This window comes from Penicillium atrosanguineum (genome assembly GCF_028827265.1).
Source record: "Penicillium atrosanguineum strain IBT 20685 chromosome Unknown utg000007l_segment0_segment0, whole genome shotgun sequence".
Lineage (NCBI taxonomy): Eukaryota > Fungi > Ascomycota > Eurotiomycetes > Eurotiales > Aspergillaceae > Penicillium > Penicillium atrosanguineum.
Window position 1 is genome coordinate 2,444,814 of NW_026623139.1, and position 17,397 is coordinate 2,462,210.

The 17,397-nt window shown below is 51.1% G+C and overlaps 8 protein-coding genes across 8 annotated transcripts; 5 read left to right on the forward strand and 3 right to left on the reverse strand.

Annotated features, from left to right (window-relative positions):
- Positions 1-197: 197 nt before the first annotated feature.
- On the forward strand, positions 198-1,062 carry N7443_009111 (calmodulin; the record flags this gene model as incomplete). The annotated part of the gene is made up of 6 exons (XM_056889167.1): positions 198-200; positions 334-390; positions 456-471; positions 570-695; positions 756-968; positions 1,028-1,062. 6 exons carry the CDS (start codon positions 198-200, stop codon positions 1,060-1,062), a joined length of 450 nt encoding a protein of 149 aa, XP_056738469.1.
- A 320-nt stretch (positions 1,063-1,382) lies between these two features.
- Positions 1,383-2,341, reverse strand: N7443_009112 (uncharacterized protein; the record flags this gene model as incomplete). The annotated part of the gene is made up of 2 exons (XM_056889168.1): positions 1,383-2,268; positions 2,328-2,341. The coding sequence occupies 2 exons, from the start codon at positions 2,339-2,341 to the stop codon at positions 1,383-1,385; spliced, it is 900 nt and encodes a 299-aa protein (XP_056738470.1).
- A 686-nt stretch (positions 2,342-3,027) lies between these two features.
- On the reverse strand, positions 3,028-5,088 carry N7443_009113 (uncharacterized protein; the record flags this gene model as incomplete). Its single annotated transcript, XM_056889169.1, has 3 exons — positions 3,028-3,490; positions 3,548-3,846; positions 3,901-5,088. 3 exons carry the CDS (start codon positions 5,086-5,088, stop codon positions 3,028-3,030), a joined length of 1,950 nt encoding a protein of 649 aa, XP_056738471.1.
- A 1,427-nt stretch (positions 5,089-6,515) lies between these two features.
- Positions 6,516-8,272, forward strand: N7443_009114 (MDM34 family protein; the record flags this gene model as incomplete). The annotated part of the gene is made up of 2 exons (XM_056889170.1): positions 6,516-6,850; positions 6,922-8,272. The coding sequence occupies 2 exons, from the start codon at positions 6,516-6,518 to the stop codon at positions 8,270-8,272; spliced, it is 1,686 nt and encodes a 561-aa protein (XP_056738472.1).
- A 423-nt stretch (positions 8,273-8,695) lies between these two features.
- N7443_009115 (CCDC47 family protein) lies at positions 8,696-10,134 on the forward strand (the record flags this gene model as incomplete). Its single annotated transcript, XM_056889171.1, has 3 exons — positions 8,696-8,756; positions 8,816-9,680; positions 9,768-10,134. 3 exons carry the CDS (start codon positions 8,696-8,698, stop codon positions 10,132-10,134), a joined length of 1,293 nt encoding a protein of 430 aa, XP_056738473.1.
- Positions 10,135-11,830: 1,696 nt separating this feature from the next.
- N7443_009116 (uncharacterized protein) lies at positions 11,831-14,356 on the forward strand (the record flags this gene model as incomplete). The annotated part of the gene is made up of 5 exons (XM_056889172.1): positions 11,831-12,049; positions 12,097-12,584; positions 12,636-13,003; positions 13,453-14,229; positions 14,295-14,356. 5 exons carry the CDS (start codon positions 11,831-11,833, stop codon positions 14,354-14,356), a joined length of 1,914 nt encoding a protein of 637 aa, XP_056738474.1.
- Positions 14,357-14,884: 528 nt separating this feature from the next.
- On the reverse strand, positions 14,885-15,714 carry N7443_009117 (nitroreductase family protein; the record flags this gene model as incomplete). Its single annotated transcript, XM_056889173.1, has 2 exons — positions 14,885-15,090; positions 15,144-15,714. The coding sequence occupies 2 exons, from the start codon at positions 15,712-15,714 to the stop codon at positions 14,885-14,887; spliced, it is 777 nt and encodes a 258-aa protein (XP_056738475.1).
- Positions 15,715-16,588: 874 nt separating this feature from the next.
- On the forward strand, positions 16,589-17,212 carry N7443_009118 (Oxidoreductase FAD/NAD(P)-binding; the record flags this gene model as incomplete). The annotated part of the gene is made up of 1 exon (XM_056889174.1): positions 16,589-17,212. The coding sequence occupies one exon, from the start codon at positions 16,589-16,591 to the stop codon at positions 17,210-17,212; it is 624 nt and encodes a 207-aa protein (XP_056738476.1).
- Between the last annotated feature and the right edge of the window lie 185 nt (positions 17,213-17,397).

Consider the following 17,397-nt stretch of genomic DNA (forward strand, 5'->3'; position numbering starts at 1 on the left):
AAACTCAGCCCTGTCCCTGTGGGTAAGTCCGCTGACCGCCTTCAGGGCGGGGCAGCGTGGTTGGGTACTTGCCAGGTACGCTATTTTTGTGTACGGCGTGATGTACCCGGCCCTCGTAAGGCTTCCCCTTAACTTCACTTCTCCCCACCCCTCTTCAACCCCTCTACATCCTCCCTCCACCACCAAATTCATTCACCATGGTATGCTCCGCTACGATGATTTCCCTACATCGTCCCTGAACTCGTCAGTCTGGAGAAAAAACTGCCCGCAAAATGGGGCAGTCCGACCAGACGATTCGAAACACGTGCTGACCGCGCCATCGCTCCCCTCTAGGCCGATTCTCTGACCGAAGAGCAAGTCTCCGAGTACAAGGAGGCCTTCTCCCTTTTTGTGAGTGACCGCAATTGAAGACGATGCCGAGAAAACATGACTGACAAGACATTTTGTCACAATAGGACAAGGATGGCGATGGTGAGTGCGATCAATCCTGACAGCTCGTCGCGGGTACTACTGGCGATCGGCAGTACACAATCCACAGAAAGAGATATACTGAGACGTATGATCAATAGGCCAGATTACCACCAAGGAGCTGGGCACTGTCATGCGCTCTCTGGGCCAGAACCCTTCCGAGTCTGAGCTGCAGGACATGATCAACGAGGTTGACGCCGACAACAACGGCACCATTGACTTCCCCGGTATGATTTACTCCGTTTTATATGTCGATCGGGCCCACGGGGACTAATCTCCGCCCGCAGAGTTCCTTACCATGATGGCTCGTAAGATGAAGGACACCGACTCTGAGGAGGAGATCCGCGAGGCATTCAAGGTTTTCGACCGCGACAACAACGGCTTCATCTCGGCTGCTGAGCTGCGCCACGTTATGACCTCCATCGGCGAGAAGCTGACCGATGACGAGGTGGACGAGATGATCCGCGAGGCGGACCAGGATGGCGATGGCCGGATCGACTGTACGTCATACACGAGACAGGGAACGACGATCGCAGATTGCTAATACTAAACTTTACAGACAACGAGTTCGTCCAGCTCATGATGCAAAAATAATCTTCACGCCATGTTTCTCTCTTAGTTGAAGTCGCGGTTTTCTTTCCAATGAGGATGTTTTCTACCACCCTTCGATGTCCATCTCAGTTTCAACTGTCTCTGTAAACGATGTTTCGTACTTGGATGTCTTCATGATCAAGCGTGCTCTGCTCTTTGAAATGCGGTTCCCACATTCTAGTGAAATGATTGGTTCCTTGGGCTGTTCGTGCCTAGGAGCATAAGCTAAGGACTCTTATGAGTGCCCAATTGACCTGAAACCTCGAGACACGTAGAAGTGTGTAGATCACCACTAGGACAGATATCTCTGGGTATCAACCAATCTAGCGATTAAACCGCAAAACCTCCATATACTGCCTCGCAACATCCACCCCAGCCGACGGATCAATATCCTCCTCTTCACCCCCAACCTTCACCCCATCCCCACCCTCACCCCCCGTCACCTTCTCTCTCCTCCCGGACCCCCTCCTCAACTTCTCCTTAACCTCTCTCCCAACCCCATTGACAAGAATCGCCTCCCTCGCCCCTTCAAACCTCAACCGATTCCAAAACCCCCTAATCAACTCTGCCGTAGCCACATACTCAGCATCAACATCCGCCTCCTCAACTGCAAACCGAAATTCATCATCCCCATCCCCAGCCAACCCCTCAACAACAGATGGCCCACGCCACTCAATCTCAACAACCGTCCCGCGCACCCTAGCAGTGGGATACGTCTGTCGTACATCGCCCATCCGTACGAGAAAGTCACCGACTTCATAAACCACGCCTCCGGGCACTGACATCGTTAAACGGTGCGCCCAGAACGGTTGTGCGGCGTAGACGAAGTGTTGGAATAGCGTTGAGTAAGAGGCCGGGGGCATGGTCGTCATTACCATTGGTGAATCGCCCGCATTACCACCACTACCACCCTGAGGCGTTGCAGCTTGAGCGGGAGTATGTGTAGTAGCCGGATGAGGAGCCTCGGGCTCAGAAGTGTAAATGAAGCCGTGAGTAGGATAGTGACTCAAAGAGAGGAACTGCATGTAGCGGGGTTTAGAAGATTTTCCAGATTGAGGCAGGAGACCTGGCGTATCGCGCATGAGCTTGTGTTCTAGGGCCCAGCGGCCGATAGGGACGAGGTCTTGTTCTGGGTATGCGGTGCGAAGGCGCTCTGTTAGGGCCGGGAGGACTGTTGTGGTGTTTGGGTGGGAGGGGATGAAATATATTCTTTTTCATTTGTTAGCTATTTTGGGCTCTCAGGTGAGCATTGAGTTTGGGGAATGTACCCGGTGATTGGCATTGTGGGCGGTTGACCTGCTGTAGCAGGGTTGATGTTGGGATTTGAGCTGAGTGGGTGTTCAGATGGGACTCAAGCCTGGTGGAGAGGACTCTGGAGTGAAGTGAGAGTTCAAAGTGCCTTGAACGAATGAATTGCACTATTTCAATCATGCAAATTGGTGGACTAGAGATCTGGCACAGGCTTAGTGCGGTCCAATGGCTTTTTTAAAAATGCTGGCTAGGATGTGCTTTGACTCGGCGCTGAGCTTTGCAATCTATTGGGTGGTTAGTTCGAATTCTTCATTGAAGGGTATGGTGTATTCCTCCAACCTAGGGTATTATCTATGTATTCAAAGGCGTTTAGCGTGTGTATCAAGATGTTGAGCTTGAATCGACGTGCTCCTGCGGACTCCGTTAGGTTGATGACTAATCACTTCAAAGTCGGCGCCTGCCTCAGTCTGTAGCTTCACTATTCTAAGAATCTTGAAAGTATTCGTGAAAGAATATGCAATTCAAACATAATGTGTACCGATGTATTGTCTATGTGCAAACCCGCTATACCCATGTCTCGACCAATAAATGCATCTCAAAAATAACGCCACGTAAACCGTTATCAAAATATGTGATAATGTTTCCAACTCGAATATGCACCTTCCTATACATGCTAAAAGCGGCAGCCTGGTATCGAGTGAAATGCAAATAGCGAAATCAGAAGAAGTCTTGCTGAGCCAGCCACTGTGAATCCATCGCATAAGCAACCAAATCAGCCGCACAGCACATATCTTCATGACCGTGCTCGATATCCAGAAGCTCAAGGACAGAGTAGAGTCTATCTTCCAGCGTCTGCTTGAGTTTTGAGACTCGTGCAGAGAAGTCTTTTGCTTGGCGCTCTTTCACTAAAGATCCTGCGGCATCGTGCTCTTTGATTGACTTGCTCTTAACAGACCCGCCTTCCGTCATTTTCCTGTTCGGAGAGCAGGGTGCAAGTGCCTTTCTCTGCGCTGGCACAACAGGCTGTGGTGCTTCAGACTTCTTATTCTTGAGAAGGTTCTTCAATATGAAGAGTAGCCAGACTAGGTTCGTTCGCGGGGCGTATTCTGCCCAGATGCCTTTGATGTCAGGTATTTTCTCGGCTTCGGCGGGATTTCCGGTATAAACTGTGGCACGCATACTATGGGATCTTGTCAAAACCCTGTCATCTGTGAAACGGGCCGGTGGGTTAACTTACTACCTATAAGTGTTTCGCAACAAGATCTCATCCTCATCGTGACCAATGGCATCAAAGATTTGCTTCCTGTCCAGATCTGACGACGCAATCTCAACCAACCCTTCAGGGTCATCGGGCAGATCGGCAAGTCGGAGATCAGCGCGCGATAGCGAATAGTCGATGATGGTTGTCTCAAGGGAGCTAAAGCCGAAGCCACTAGACGATTGCAGGCGTGCGACCTCTAATTCAGTAGGAGGTTCCATCGAACCGTCCGGTCGTGTGGATCGAATGCAGACATTGCCCAAGTGAAGATCACGATGCTGCCAGTTGTTAGTCAATCACATTATCAAACCCCGAAGCTTAGCAGAACTCACCTCGAACAGAGCATACTCCTCAGCACGTGCCAACGCCATAGCCACACCCCAGAAGATATCATAAATTTGGAAGGTTGATGCCCATTTAAACTTTTCAAGCTCACATCCCGCATCATCCATCTCCACGATAGCCCACAGCTGGGTATCAGGATATGCTTTCTTGCTCGACGGATTGGGGTTCATGCAGTCATCCTTGGTCTTCTTGTAGTGGTCCCAGGCACTCTGGAAAGTCTCCGGAAACCGACCTTGTACCACATGGATCTCTCTGAACCGCGCGAATCCAGGTATTGGATCCAGGTATTTGAGCATCTTGACCTCGGACACGATCTCGTCGATAGTGGTGAATTTCTTCGAACCCGGACCAGTTTGCGCTCGTAGTGGGACAACTTTGAATACACCGTCACCGTAGGCTTGCAATTTGGCTAATCTAGACTTGGAGACTGCGGGCCGACTGTTTTCCTCGCGCAAGTGCAGCTTGTATACCTCGCCATAAGAACCCTCTGCTAGTTTCGCGACGTGGAACATGGTCACGGATCGAGATGCCCATGTGCTGAACTTCTGGATAGTTTGCGATGCTAGGGAGGATAATGCTTCATTGAGGATTGGGCGAACATAGGTGTTGGCTTTGTTGTCGTGGACGACACCGGACGAGCGCCGACCGATGGGGATCTTTTGTCGCGGAGCTCTTCGTTCTGTTGAAGCAATGCTTGATTTCTCTTGGGGTTGGGATGGTGTTGCTTGTTGGGTTCTGGTGCTGATTCTGACCTCCACCATGGTTTCGTAGGGCTTCGGCTTCTCGAGGACTTCTTCGGGGGACTTTGCGGGCGAGGTCTGCGGGATGGAGTCGGCTTGTTGGGAGGCGACGGAGCTTGACGGCTCGAGAGTATCATCTTTCTCTTCTGTCTGACTGACTTCCGCTGCGCTGTCGATTTCATCCGATGAAGATACCTGTTCCTCCTGGATGGTCACTTCGGCCAGCTTTAATTGTAAGGCGTCGACGGTATCATCTGATTTCGTGCGTGGTGGAGAGGTCTCCTTAACGGGACTCCTCTCCACGAAAATGGCTCTGGCAGCATTTTTCCTTCGCTTGCCGTAGACCCTTCGCTGGGCGACAGCCTTGGTAGAGGTTTTTTGCGATTGCATTGGTGTCGCGTGACCCTCGAACGGGGAATATGAGCGAGAGGACATGGTCCCTTTGATATGGTGGGGCTCTCTCTTTGTATGACTATCCGCAATGAGTCTGTGCAGGTGGGAACAGGTGAATGGCAATCGACAAGCGATAGAGGGAAGCGACGATGCTGGATGCGAAACAGTATTGACGTTTAGCCCAAAAGGGTTTAGCGGGTGGTTGCTCTGGTGAGCCATTCTTTTACTATCGGCCAATCACAGGCCGTAGCTATACTCCCTTTGCTTCCTATGCTGCTCCTCTCTTCCTTTGTCTACCGATTTTGAAGAGTCGCGTCTGGGAAGCTCATTGAAAACCATAGATCACTATCCTTCCTTATCTTGGCATGATTTCGAGCTCTACCGGGAAATGGCAGACGTTCGTCTGCCAGTCAGGTCAAGGAACCCCCACAGCTATAGAGGCGACTGCTCGGGCGCAATTTAACATGATTCATATACCTTGTAGATTAAAACCATATAAACCTAACACCTGAGAATCCAATTAATAAAGAAGAGTAAAAGACCCCGCCCAAGTGTGAGCTTTGTGGACATCCTGGGCGTAGCCGTGAAACTGAAACCTCGGGACTTCAAGCCTATACACACCCATTTGTTCGAATATAGAAAGTAGAATCGGGTGACCGACAATGCATAATATTGTCACTCGATGTGGAAGATCAGATAAGAATCTAGGTCTACCATAGTCGTCCCGTTTATAGGGTTCCACAAGAAGAAAGAAAAAATTCTGTGCGACGTCGTATTGTTGATTACCATTTTCGTGGGGTCTCGCTACAACCTATGACGAAGTGTGAAACGTGAACGTCAGACATGCATGGGCGGGAAAGTTCCCCCTTACTCCATTAATTGAGCAATCAAAACCCATACGCCCTTGGACTAGATGAGACAGAACGTGGGCTAGACTTGGGAGTAGACTTGGATCTACGAAGAGGAGGCCGTTTCTGGCCCGCGGTCGACCGCGTAGTGGGCACCCGGCACTTCTTTTGTTTCGTCGCGTCGAGACCCCCTTTCCCCGGGCGTGTGGGTGCTTAGCAGGGCGTAGCGCTTGGACTTATGCGGCCACGGGCGCGGAGGGGAATGTGAATGGCCCAGAAATGACGAAGTGGGAATAGTAGTCGGAGCGGGTCGGGTCACAATGCAAGTTCCTGGAATGACGTTATCCATGAACAACACGTCAGTGAGAATGGGGATATTCCGTAGAATAAACGGCTTCACAGAAAATCAGAATAATTCCAAGTGAATCAACAGAAGAGACGAAAGAAAGGGGAAGGGAAAAACAATAAGAAAGCAAAAAGCCAAAGTGGGTGGTCCGGGCACGCGACTTCGGGAAGGCTCGCTTTCGGGTTTTTCCATTTTCACGTTCCTCCTGACCTCGCCATCCTCGCCTTCGTCTCACCCTCTCTACCCTCCTTCCTTCTCGATCCCAATGCGCGGGCATGGCGTTCAACTTCAACTGGTCGCCTTTGATGGCCGACGCGAGTTTTTACTCGCGCGCCCAAGAACTACTGACTGCTGCGCTCAATAAATCACCCAAACCCCCAATCATCGTCGATGATATTATCGTCACCGAACTCAACCTGGGCTCTATGCCCCCAGACCTGGAGATTCTCGAGATCGGCGACCTTGCCGAGGATCGCTTCCGTGGAATCTTCAAGATGTCTTATTCCGGCGACGCCTTCTTGACTCTCAAGACCCGAGTCCAGGCAAATCCTCTGAATACCTACCTTCTGACAAGGCCTGCTTTCGCATCGCCTCAACCTCTCGCTGCTGCGTATGTTCTCTCTGTTGCGCTCGCGTGCTTGTACGTCTATTTTCTCGCCTTTGCTAACCTCACGCCTCTAGTACCCCGCTCACTATCCCTCTACAAATTACACTGTCCGATTTCAAGCTGTCCGGCTTCGTGATTCTCGTCTTCTCCAAACAAAAAGGCATTACCGTCGTCTTCCGTAATGATCCACTCGAGTCCCTCAAGGTTTCGTCGACATTCGATTCGATCCCATTCGTGCGCGACTTCCTCCAGAAAGAAATCGAGGCCCAACTACGGATATTGTTCATGGATGAGTTGCCTGCTATCATCCATCGCTTGTCGCTCCGTCTGTGGGTTCCGGAATACCGCTCAGGCGACGAGGCGCAGAACGAGACCGACAACACGGAAGCGGTATCAAGCGAGGGTCCTGGCCAAGATCCTTTGGCTAGTCCCCCACAGGATCCTGTGGATTCTCTTGGAAATGCTCTGAACGAGACAGAAATCGCTTCTCTTTCGCTAGACTCCTCCGTCGAGACACATTCGCTCTTCTCCCAGAAGAATCTTCTTCGCCTTGCCGCTCTGACCGATTCGCAACGGACGCTATCGCTCTTCACACCTTCCATCAATGAGGTCGTCTACCGGGCTTGGACGTCTCCTTCCGACCCCAACGAATTCCCCTCTAGCGTCGTCTCTCCTCTGAGCCCCGCCCTTTCCCGAACACATTCTCAAGTCGGGAGCATGTCATCGCTCCACGAAACCGCCAGCAACGCGTCTCTGCACAGCCGTCCTTCCGTGGGAGCCCAATCTTTCAACAGTTACGGCTTGACTCTGGGTGCCGGCCGTCACTCGAAAGCTCATTCTCGGAGGCGTAAGAGACGTGTGGTGGACATGCGTCGCCCCAAGACAACCGATGATGCCATGAGTGTGAGCGACGACAGCTCAATGAGGGAATCTAGCAGCCCTCCTTCTATCTACTCCGCTCCTCTGCCCATTGTCAGCGAACAAGCGGATGATCCGGTTACTCCCCCACTGACTGCCGAGGTGGACTCTCTCCTGCCTTCAATTCCCGAGCGCCACCGGGCGAGCCTCTCTCGACCGAAACAGCGCCAGGGAGCCAATGATGTTGGAGACCTCTCATACTCTATCGAGACCATTCGTGCTTCCAGAGCTGAGGATGTTGAAGCCACTCCTCGTGCGACCTTGCGCGGTAGTTACCCCAATGAGAAGGCCGAAGCTGGACCTTCCCGGCCACCACTACCCGCCACCGTTCTTCCATTCAACAAGGACGACACGGCTGAAGAACCCGTCAACAGCCTCTTGGTCGAGCGATTGGCCGGTGAAATCGCCCGTCGCATACGCGAGGAGAAGATGATGACCGGCAATGCTTGCAGCAACTTCTGGTCGCGTGCCCAGGATGACACTCCTCCCCCGGCCTACGGTCACTAGTATTGCGACCTCCCACCTCAATTTCCTTTGTGGTTTTTCTTTCCTCGGGCTTGACTCGATTTTTAATGACCCTTACGACTTTTTATTTATCTTTTTGGAAGCGGGATTGTACAAAACTGGGTTTTTGGATTTGCAGGTTGGCGTCTTTCTGTTCTTTTTCGCTAGATACCACACTCACTCGAGCATTTTGTGTACTATTTTGGACTCGGGGTTGGATTTGGAATATAGGACAGGAACAGGAATTGGTATCATTTTTTTCTCTCTATCTCTACATCTCTGTGCACTGTGCACTGTGCTGTCATGTAAATGTCCGGGAGGCAAAAAACTGGAGAAGTCCCGTGGGGCGCTAGAAGCAGCTTAGCTCCGCACCGATTCTCTCAACCTCCTTTCCCTTCCACCCACCCTCCTATCTCCATCAACACCATGGCGGGCATGCTCAAGAACATGTTCGGCTCAGGCTCCAGGCCTGCCAACCCTGACGATGGTATGATACCCTTGCGCCCCAATTGCACCCGTGCGCGATGGTCTGACACTGTTCTCTAGACTTTGCTGATTTCGTCGAGGCCCCGAACCCTTCGCCTGCGTCCCTCGTCGCCGACTCGACCACCATCCAGGCGTCGAGCACCGGTACCGCCCCCTTCACGGCATGGTACCGCGTCTGGGAGCGCACCTCCCCTCGCGACTTCATGCAGGAGGCTATGATCATGCCCTTCATCCTGGTCATGGTTCTCTTCCACGTCTGGGGAACGCGCAAGAACCGTCGCAAGGCGAGGGAGTGGGCCAATGCTCATGTTCCTCTTCTCCAGAAGGAGTTCGCCGTTGTCGGATTCGATGGTGTCGCGCGCACTACCGATGGTGAGGCCGTCACTGTGGAGCTAGCCAACCCGGAGAAGAGCCTCAAGGAGAAGTCGGCCAACGAGTTCTCTACCTATGCGACTGGTCGTCAAAACATTGCATTCTTGGATATTGCGCTCAAGATGCCCAAGCGTTACAACCCCATCCACTACTTCATGGAGTACGCCTGCAGCTTCTTCTTCGAGACCTGGGAGGCTCCCTCTGAGAAGTACGAGGCTATGCTGTACACTTTCGATGGCAAGGAGAAGGATCTCGTTCCTGTTCTTGGCAATGATACCTCGTCTCTGAAGGTTAACAACTCGACCTATGATGGCTTTATCTGGGCTGTTGTTCATAAGAGTCAGATGCGCAAGTTCCGCACTGATCGCTACGATGCCTCCATCACCTTCTCTAAGGATCACCCCAAGCTTCCTTCCTGGGTTACTGTCATGTCCGAGAGCGCTGAAATCACTGAGACCCTGCTCACCCCCGACCTTATCAAGGCCGTTGAGCAGGCTGGTAACGACTTTGAGTTCTTGATTGTGTCCGATCAGCCCGTTGACAAGCCTACCAAGTAAGTTCCAGTCAAAATATATTGAGGTCAGCGTGTTTCGAGGTGAACATGCTACCGGCAAAACTTGGCAATTCTGACCTCCAATAGGATCGACGAGACCGTTCCCAAGAAGCGCATCCAACTGTCCATCAACCTCTCCTCGGCTTACTCCGCGACCGTGCCCCTCTTCAACCAGTACCTACGTCTCGCCGATAAGCTCGTTGCCGTCGGCCACTTCCGTGGCGAGGTGATGCGCAAGCTTCGCAACGTCCGCGAGGAGGAGATCAAGAAGCTGCGCCGCGTCGAAGAGGAGGAGAAGGCCGAGGAGCGCAAGATCACCGCTGAGAAGATCAAGAAGGAGGAGCGTGAGCGCATCCTGCGCGGCATGACCGCCGATGAGCAGCGCAAGTTCCTGGAGCGCGAGACCGCGAAGGACCAACGCCGTCTCCAGAAGAAGCAAACCCGTCGGGGTTAAATTGTTGGACATGGAGTCTAGGGAACATTACCATTCCTTTCCCCTCCAGTCGCAGACCTCATTGTGGTGTAGCTGAGTGCGAGGGGAATTGTCTTACTCTGCCTCTTTTTGATACCTTTCCCCTAGATGTATTCATACGCGGAGGATTATATGCTATGTGGATGATCTTTTTACAGGTAGAATATAAGGACCTGTGAAAATGACGCCGAGAATGACAGCTTCTGGCGCCAGAGACAGCCGCCTTTCCACCGTAGCTTTCTAGCGGCAAGCCGCACCCAACGCGGGTCGGGTTTTGGGACGAGGTCTCCAACCCTTTTGCGGTTTTTGGCGCAGTCCACCCCAGAGTTATCCGCCCCGACAGTTTGGTTTATACTAAGGAGCTTTGCTTGATAAAGAACTTCCAGAAAGGAATGTAAATTAGTGGGAGTAGTTACATACTTCCAAGGCACTCGCATACGTCGTTTCGTAACCCTTTCCGCATCCAGTGGCTATCGACCAGAAGATTTCCTTTTTGTTACACTCGAGGGCTACGTTAGGCGTGGAATTTTAGCCGAGAGGTGAAAATCGCCCGCGATGGAACTGAAATTGAGCCCACAGTAGGTCAGAAGCTGATCAATTTGTTTCACCCGATGTAATGTTCCGGCCGCTTTGTCTTCTGCGGCTGGGCGCGAGCGGGCCTATAACCGTTCGAACTGGTGAGGTCGATGATGTTCTGTTGCGAGATATCTCCGTTGTAGGAGAGTCGAGCTTGGGCATTGGTATTAGCGTGAGCGTGGGCTCGAAGACGTGGAAGGAGGTAAAATGCTGATTCGGCAGGTCAAGCAGAGTGGGCCAGTGATACAAGAAACAAGTTGGCTTGATTGACTGCCCAGTGCAATTCTGCTTTTCTCGGGATCATTAGCATACATCCATTCATCACCGGTGAAGGAGGTTTTGTCTTACTATGAATCCTGCTGCCGTAATTTACTGATAACTGAAAGGCTGCGGTGAGCCATCCGTTCCCCAGAGCCATGCACAAGCGTGATTCTTGTGCACGACCTGACTGCCTAGACATCCTCTCAGAGTATGGAGTAATACTGCATCTGGCTATACGTAGCTCGGGGCCTTTTTGTGCTTGAGCTACATAGTTCTGTTGGATACTCTTAGTGGAGCTAGATATTGGTGCGTGCCCTTGAGCTGTAGGTTGTGCTTGGCAGCTAGTGGGAGGGGCGCACATTTGCACATTTGCGACTGCTTTATGCAAGTTTTTGCTGATGTGTGATTCTATTGGCCATTTTTCAGTGACTCACTCGTTTTGTGCAGCTGTCTTGGGGGACTTGCATCCCTTTTGATATGAGTATGTTTCCTTGGTTCGATTGCGATGCATAATATGGTCCTGTTTGTTGATCCTTGCCCCAGGATTGAGGAGGCCCAATACATTCGTAAGAAATCATATTTTGCATTATAAATCTAGGTGCCTAGAGCTTTACAACAATGTAGGGTAGATCATTCTCAGCTTCTGACAATTCATGGTCTTTAAAATCCTCTGCACATCCATTACAACGAGATGTTACTAATGCCCGTGAATCACTGTGGGGTGCGGCTGATCTCCAGTGGGGCAAGGCACATTCCATTGCGGGCACCGTCTGCGGACTAGCGCAGGATCAATACTCAAAAAATGCACATTCCTTTCACTTTCCCAAGACTACACCCCATCATGGCCAACGCAGAAGAGAAAGATGAGGTTCGCGACCAAATCGCCAAGCAGATTTTGCACACCCCTTTTGCATGCTCCTCTCTCAGCCGGTTGTCAGGCGGCAATGCCAATTTCGTCTATCGGGGCAAACCTTCATCTTCCCCGAATTCCATTGTCATTAAGCATTCGAAAGACTATGGGGCCTTCAACCCAAATTTTAAGCTTGATGCGAAACGATGTGTGAGACATCCCATGGGAACCAAGCATCGTATACTAATTGAAGCTAGCACTTCGAAGAAGCTATCCTCCAAGCTCTCGATGGCCTGCCGGACCACTCTCAGGAAAACATTACCGTGAAAACACCCCGGGTCTTCCATTTTGACCGGGAAAATAACATACAGATCATGGAAGATCTTCCCAATTCGCTCGATCTGAAGAACTTCCTTCTCTCGAATCTATCTCATGGCGTGTCAGAGTCTTCGGGGCGATCGCTCGGGCGCTCCCTTGGAACTTGGCTGAGGTCGTTTCACCACTGGGGGAGCAACAGTGAGCAGGCAGAGTCCAGGTCTTTGTTTGCCAAGAATGAAACGGGAAAGGATTTAAAATTCTATATCTATTACTCTATGCTGATAGACACGATTGCGACCTTTCCTGGCATTCTGGAAGAGAGTCGCGGTCTTTTTGAAAAAGTTAAGAATTTCGCGGCTGCGGAGTTGAAGAAAAGTGATCAGCATGAGGATTTTGGAATTATTCATGGTGATTTCTGGACTGGGAAGTAAGTTTTTCTATCTCTCCTTGAGTGACAGAATGCTAACGCGATCTTCAGTGTTCTTGTTGCTGATTTCCCTCTTATTGAGCAGTCCCAAACAAAGTTGCTCGTTGTTGACTGGGAACTATGTCAAATTGGAAACAGGGCTCTTGATCTGGCCCAGATGATTGCCGAGCTGTACGAGGCGAAGCTTTTCAGAAACGTTGATTGCGGAATATGGATGATTGATGGGCTTGTGGAGGGCTATGGGCCTCTGAGTGAAGAGATGGCGTTCCGAACTGCGATCCATGTTGGCGTTCACCTTGTTGTCTGGGGTAGTAGGGTTGCTGGATGGGGAAGCCAGCAGCAGGTCGAGGAGGTGGTAAAGGTGGGCCGAGAACTCATTGAGCAAGGGTGGAACAAAAATAGAGCATGGTTCGAGCGAGGTGCTTTGAGGTGTCTTTTCAGGAAATGAAGACAAGCTCTATCCCATGGGGGGTGGGATGCATTGCATACCATTGGGACTTTTCGAGTGCATGCCATTTGAAATTATCGGTCGGACGATCCTCAAAACTTGAGGGGTTCTAAACTGAAACTGGCGGCTGCATTATACCCGGTTTCGATTTCAAGCTCGTAGACCAATTCGGGCGGCGAATGGCACGAAAAGAGTGCAACAAATTGGAAAAACTCATAGTTATACATGTATGAGATGCGTCAACCCGGCTGCGGCCTTATTCCAGTCGTAGGCAGCGGCGATGCTGTACTTGCCCTGAGTCCAATACACTCAACTCCGAAACCAACAGAATCACTCTCACCTTACTCTTAACATCTATACTTGCAATGGGTGGCTCCATCTCATTCCTTATAACAATGCTGCTCACCTTTCTGACCACAGTCCCTCTTTTGGCAACTATATCCCACGCAGCCGTGATCCCTCGACTGCAACACGAGCTCCGCGCCCTCCCATTCAACACAAGCCTTGACCATAGCCACAACCTCCGATGCACTGTCCACTCCGAACTTCCTGTCGGCGCAATCCTTAATCAGTGCACCGTCCCAGGAACAGTGGCCCTAACCTTCGACGACGGGCCTTACATATACACCCCCGAAATCCTAGATACCCTCTCCGCCCATGATGCGCTCGCAACCTTCTTCTTCAATGGCATAAACAGAGGCAGCATCAACGGATTCCCCGAAGTCGTCCGCCGCGTCTTCTCTGAAGGCCACCAACTCGGCTCGCACTCGTCCGTTTGCCCATTCCCGAATCAAACCAAAACCCAACTAACACTCCATTTGGAAACAAACAGGTACAACCATCTGTCCCTGCCATCCCTCTCTTACTCTGCAATTATCGACCAAATGACAACCCTCGAAAACACATACATGAACCTACTAGGCTTCTATCCAACGTTCATGCGCTTTCCATACCTGCAAACCTCCCCAGAGTCTTTATCTGCAATGGCTGAGCTAGGGTACACAATCATTGGGGCCAGTGTCGATACGAAGGACTACGAAAATGATGATCCCGGGATCAGCTGGCGCAGCTTTGAGAAGTTCAAGGCCGAGCTTGCTGCAGGCGGCACGATTGTATTGGCGCATGATACGCACCAGACGACCGTGCAAGTTCTTGTTGAGAATATGCTCGAGGAGATTGAGAAGAGGGGATTAAAGAGTATGTTTTTTCTGGTTGTATGGTTTGGGGGTGTCTGGGTGGCTTTTGGCTAATGCTAATGATAGTGGTTACGGTTGGGGAGTGCCTTGGAGAGGGGAAGGAGTTTTGGTATAGGAATGGGAGGTAGGAGGTTTTGCTGGACGGGAGAGTGAGTGATGGGGATCATGGTTGCACTAGTCTTTTTCTAGATTGTTAATACTCACTGCTCTGCATGATATGCATACATTGCGGCTTCTGATAACTCAAAGTCTGTTCCGAACGTGTAAGTAGTAGACTAAATCCGAAATCCGAAACCATGCCCAATTTACAGTCTAGCAGTACCATATATGACTATAAAATCCACAAGCGTTTCATATGCGAGTTGATATTGAGGCTATTTGACGAAGACGAGGTCTGGTGATCTGGAAGTGGCTACCATGCAAGCTATTCGGAAGTTAGTCTCGCTTAAAAGAAGCCAATTCAAGGAACTTTATCTTTGCGGCAAGCTCATCATTATGATACTAAGAGGAAAATGGAGACTGTAAAAACATCTCCAACTGCTCAAGATGTAGCATAATACTCTTTAGTCCGTACAACAAATCTCTATTTGTAAATCTAGAATCTATATGCTATAGTACAAACAAAGGAAATTCATCAAGACATCAAGGACCCCAATTTATAGCTTGCCGAATATCTTGACCCGGTCCTCAATGGGTTTCTGGGTCTTCTCGCCAGCCTGCGCCTCGGGGCTACCAAAGACCAACTGAGCGACCAGCCGCCATTCGGCAGGCAGGCTCCATTGCTCAGCGACCTTGGCGTCGATCAGAGGGTTGTAGTGCTGCAGGTTGGCGCCGAAGCCAACAGATTCGAGAGCAGTCCAGACTGTGTCTTGTCAGCAAAAAGTTATCCATAACGTGGGGAATGTGTGGACATACGGAAGTACTGGTGCATGGCGTTGGAGTGGTCGGCCCAAGGCTCGAACTTGTCTGCGTAAGCCGAGAACTTCTCCTTGAAGCCCTGGATGTGAGCAGGGTCCTCGTAGAAGAGAACAGTTCCATGAGCAGCCTTGAATCCCTGCAACTTTGGCAGAGTCTGGTTCTTGAACACCTCCTCGGGAACGGCACCGCTAGCAACGAGTGCTCCGAAGGCCTCAATGGCAATATCCCAGAGTTTCTCATGTTCCTCGCGCAGAACAACAACGAGGCGTGTCGATTGGGTGTTGAAAGAGCTGGGGACGTTCAGAATAGCGGCATTGACGAGCTCTTCGACCTTGGAGTCAGAAACGGGGCTGTTCTTGCCGAGCTGATAGATGGTGCGGCGGGCCTGAGCGGCCTGGACGAGTGCGTCGGACATAGTGCTGGGTGCGTGATTGCGGTAGGTGGTTGAGAATGTGCGGAGAAATGAAGTGATGTCGCGCGGAGCTTGCGGATGCAGATGCGTTCTTGTGGAGCCAAATGCGCGGCTGATGGGTTGGAGATTCGATGGTCGAAGGATGCGAGTAGCCATTGTGGAAGTGAGTATGGGCTTTGTAGCCTATGAAAACGGGATATATCTTTAATTTATAAGGGACGAAGGGTAGCTTTGAAAAATTGACCGCGTTGTTCCGCTAGTTGAGTATTTCGCGATATCCGAGTTGCGGCGTGAGGCGCGTGTTTATGCAAATTATAAATCCGAATCTCGGAATTACGGAATTACCGCTTTCTCATCAGCTTAGAAATGGCGCCGAAGCTTCGATTCGACTTCCCTGACAAAGCACCAGTGTTCAATTTGTTGATTCATCTTGATCCTTCATCATATTCTTTGCTTTGCCGCTTGTCTGATCCTTTCCCGTATCATGTCGAGCCCACATCCTGTGCCCGAGACCCGCGTTGCACAACCGATGAACTCTTAGAATTCCAACCGATGCAAAACTATAAATAGACCACAATGGGAACTCGTCCGCATGGTTGAAGGCTTGGAAAGGCTTATCTGACTCGTGCCTGATGTGTGCCAAAAACGCGATGCGATAGATGTCGGGAATAGGGAATTAAAGGGGTCCTGTCCGGGGCAACCTCCCTAGAAAGAGATTAGTCTGGAACCTGGCGTCCAATGGTGGGCGGAACCAAGCCTCAAAGAGACCTCGCGTGGTGAAAACCGCAAGATTTAGCGACATTGCCCCCAATCAGGCTCCAAGGGTCCAAATCTGGTGTCTCGTGGGGTCCAGGCCCTATTTTTTACCTTTGGAGACCCTACCCTGTAAGCGCTAGAGGAGAGATGAGGCTGTTTTGTCGTGCTGACGGAGGTTAAATATCTCCTGATCCCAATTCCTTTGCTCTAATCGATCCCTTCTTGTTATTCTATACGCTCTTTACTAGACAGTCATTACTACACACTCGTTAAAATGCAGTACAAGGTCGCCGCCGCTCTCTTCTTCTCTACCCTGGCCCTGGCTGCCCCGGCTCCTCAGGAGACCAGCTCCTCCAGCGTCACCAACTCCGACTCCGACTCCGACAGCGCTCTCCAAGCTGCCTACGCCAACGTCCCCAGCTCCATCCTGACTGTTCTGGAGACCGCCATCCCCGCGTCATGGTACAACGAGCTCGCCAACCCCACCTCGGAGTCCAAGATCATCGCCGACATCGAGGCTGGAACTATGCCCGCTTGGTATAACAAGTTGCCCGCCAGCGTTAAGGAATGGGCTAGCACTGCCGACCTTTTCGACTATGCTGCTGCCACAACTGCTGCCGATGCCGACTCTACCGCCACTGCTACCGCTCAGGTTAAGTCTGCCGCTGGGGCTGGTTCGACTGGCGCTGTTGAGACCAAGTCTGCTGCTGAGACTACTGCAGCATCCAGCAAGTCCAACTCCGACTCGGCCTCTACTTCTGCCGCCTCAGGTTCTGCCTCTGCTTCCGCCACTGCAGCCTCCTCCACCTCCACCGGTGGTGCTCCCATCGCCACTGGCAGTGTTGCCATGAGCCTTGCTGGTGCCGCTGGCTTGCTGGGTCTCGTTATTGCTCTCTAGAGCACTGGATATACTCTTTGGGTCCGTTAAGGATCTGTATACACTGTAATATAGTCCATCCTCTTAATTATGAAAGCGCATTCAAGTCCTTTGAAGTCTATAAATAACCATATTCCTCTTCGGGGAATCTAGCCATGCTCGTTCAGCCCTCCTATAACAGTTTCACTCTCCACAAAAACACACTT